At 40.5% G+C, this 2,068-nt stretch overlaps 1 protein-coding gene across 1 annotated transcript; it reads left to right on the forward strand.

Moving 5' to 3' along the window:
• Positions 1–262: 262 nt before the first annotated feature.
• On the forward strand, positions 263–1,868 carry LOC142633828 (putative WRKY transcription factor 65). The gene is made up of 3 exons (XM_075808076.1): positions 263–693; positions 933–1,082; positions 1,199–1,868. Exons 1-3 carry the CDS (start codon positions 539–541, stop codon positions 1,686–1,688), a joined length of 795 nt encoding a protein of 264 aa, XP_075664191.1. The 5' UTR covers positions 263–538; the 3' UTR covers positions 1,689–1,868.
• Positions 1,869–2,068: the final 200 nt, after the last annotated feature.

Consider the following 2,068-nt stretch of genomic DNA (forward strand, 5'->3'; position numbering starts at 1 on the left):
AGAAAGTGAGAGGAAAAAACCCTCTTTATTTAAAATAAAAGAAAACCAAATAAATATACTTTTCTCCTAATAATTGTATGGGACAAATAAAATATACACATTCACACACATTATCTGTGCTTGCCTAAAGGAGTGCCCAAAGAAAAAAAAAATCTGGGAGCATCAAAATCAATGGGCTTCTAGGATAATAGAAAAATCAATAGAGTAGGACGTTGCTTTCAAATTGCAAATAGAAATATAAGTTTTGGGGGATTATGTCACATTTGTTTGCACGTTCTATACTAAACTAATAGACTAATACCAAAGGCTACCGTGACGGTTCATTTTTAAAGGACCACCTCTTCTCTCTTCACCTTCCCCACTTTTCTTTTCTTCCCATCTCTCTCTCTCTCTCTCTCTCTCTCTCTGCGGCAGCCACTTTCTATGTCTTAAATTAAAACAACCACCTCAGCTTCAACGGTAAAGTAACAAAAACCATATATAGATAGATATAGTTTTATTTTTTATCTAGCTAGCAAAACATCTCAAGGTTTTAGCCATGGAGGCTAGGTTCATCAACAACCCATTTATGAGTAGTGAGCAAGAAGAGAATGACGGCATCCCAGAAAACGCTGCTGAATCCCCTCCTTCTACTTACTTCAACGACATGATGAAGATCACCAATTCCTCTTCTTCCTCGTCCCCCAGAAAAAGGTCAGTCTCTCTTATTGATTATTAATTGTTGCTTTCTATAAACCTTCAATTCTCTATCACTACTTAGTTTGGATTCAGAAACTCTAGTGCACCGAACCCAACACAATATAAATATGTGTTCAAAGTGGGTCGTATCACAGCCAAATACGCATATACTAGAGCATATGCTAAAGTTTCTTAGGTAGAAATGGATTTTGTATTCTTAAAATCTGAGGACAACGTAATGGGATTTGTTACAGTAAGCGAGCAATTCAGAAAAGAGTGGTGTCAGTGCCAATCAAAGACGTTGAAGGGTCCCGCCAGAAAAGTGAGAGCAATACTCCACCGTCTGATTCCTGGGCTTGGAGGAAGTACGGTCAGAAACCCATCAAAGGTTCTCCATATCCTAGGTAACTAAATACATTATTCCTCTTCAATTCCACCAATGTAATGTTTCACGATTTTCAAGGTGGGCCGTGAAATTAGAGATTAATCAAACAGAATAATGAGCGTTTTGATTTTGCAGGGGTTACTATAGGTGCAGTAGTTCAAAGGGCTGCCCAGCAAGAAAACAAGTAGAGAGAAGTCGGGCGGACCCCACTATGCTAGTAGTCACATACTCTTGCGAACACAACCACCCTTGGCCAGCTCCTAGAAACCATCATAACAATCATAGCAACAACCACCCAACGGTTAAGACCGAAAAGCGCGAAATTGTAACGAGTCAGCCCGACCCGGAACCCGTACACGAAGAAAGATTCGCGGATCTAGGCAACGACGACACGTCGTCGTTAATCACAACGAGCGACGAGTTCAGGTGGTTCAGCGACATGGAAACGACGTCGTCTACAATACTCGAGAGCCCAATTTTCGCGGAGAGAAGTGCGGGAGATTCTGACGTGGCGATGTTTTTCCCGATGGGAGAGGAGGACGAGTCGCTATACGCTGACCTCGGCGAGTTGCCGGAGTGCTCCGTTGTTTTCCGCGGCATGGGACCTAGAGTCGAGATTTGTTGACTTGTCCTCTTCGGCGGCTCGGATAGTTTGTCAACTGTATGTGCGTATCGTGCGCATCAAGATAACATTTTTTTTTTTTCTCTCTCTCTTTACCTCTTTTTTTATTTTATTTTTTTTGTTTAAAAAAAATTGCCTTGAATTCAGCGTAGTAAATGAATAAAGTCTAGTTTTGGTTCTGTCCTGATCTTGATGTATTTAGCAATTAGCATCATTGCCGTCCGTTTCCAAACTAGTGGCTGAATAGATTATGGATATTTAAGACCCACGAATCATGAACCATTCAATTTGAATAGGACAATACGAAGTTATTGTAAGGCCAAAATGCAACCCAAAAAAATAAAAATAAAAATTCCTTGGAGTTTTAGTCCGTTGCAAACCGA

This window comes from Castanea sativa, chromosome 5, assembly GCF_040712315.1.
Source record: "Castanea sativa cultivar Marrone di Chiusa Pesio chromosome 5, ASM4071231v1".
NCBI classification, from domain to species: Eukaryota; Viridiplantae; Streptophyta; class Magnoliopsida; order Fagales; family Fagaceae; genus Castanea; species Castanea sativa.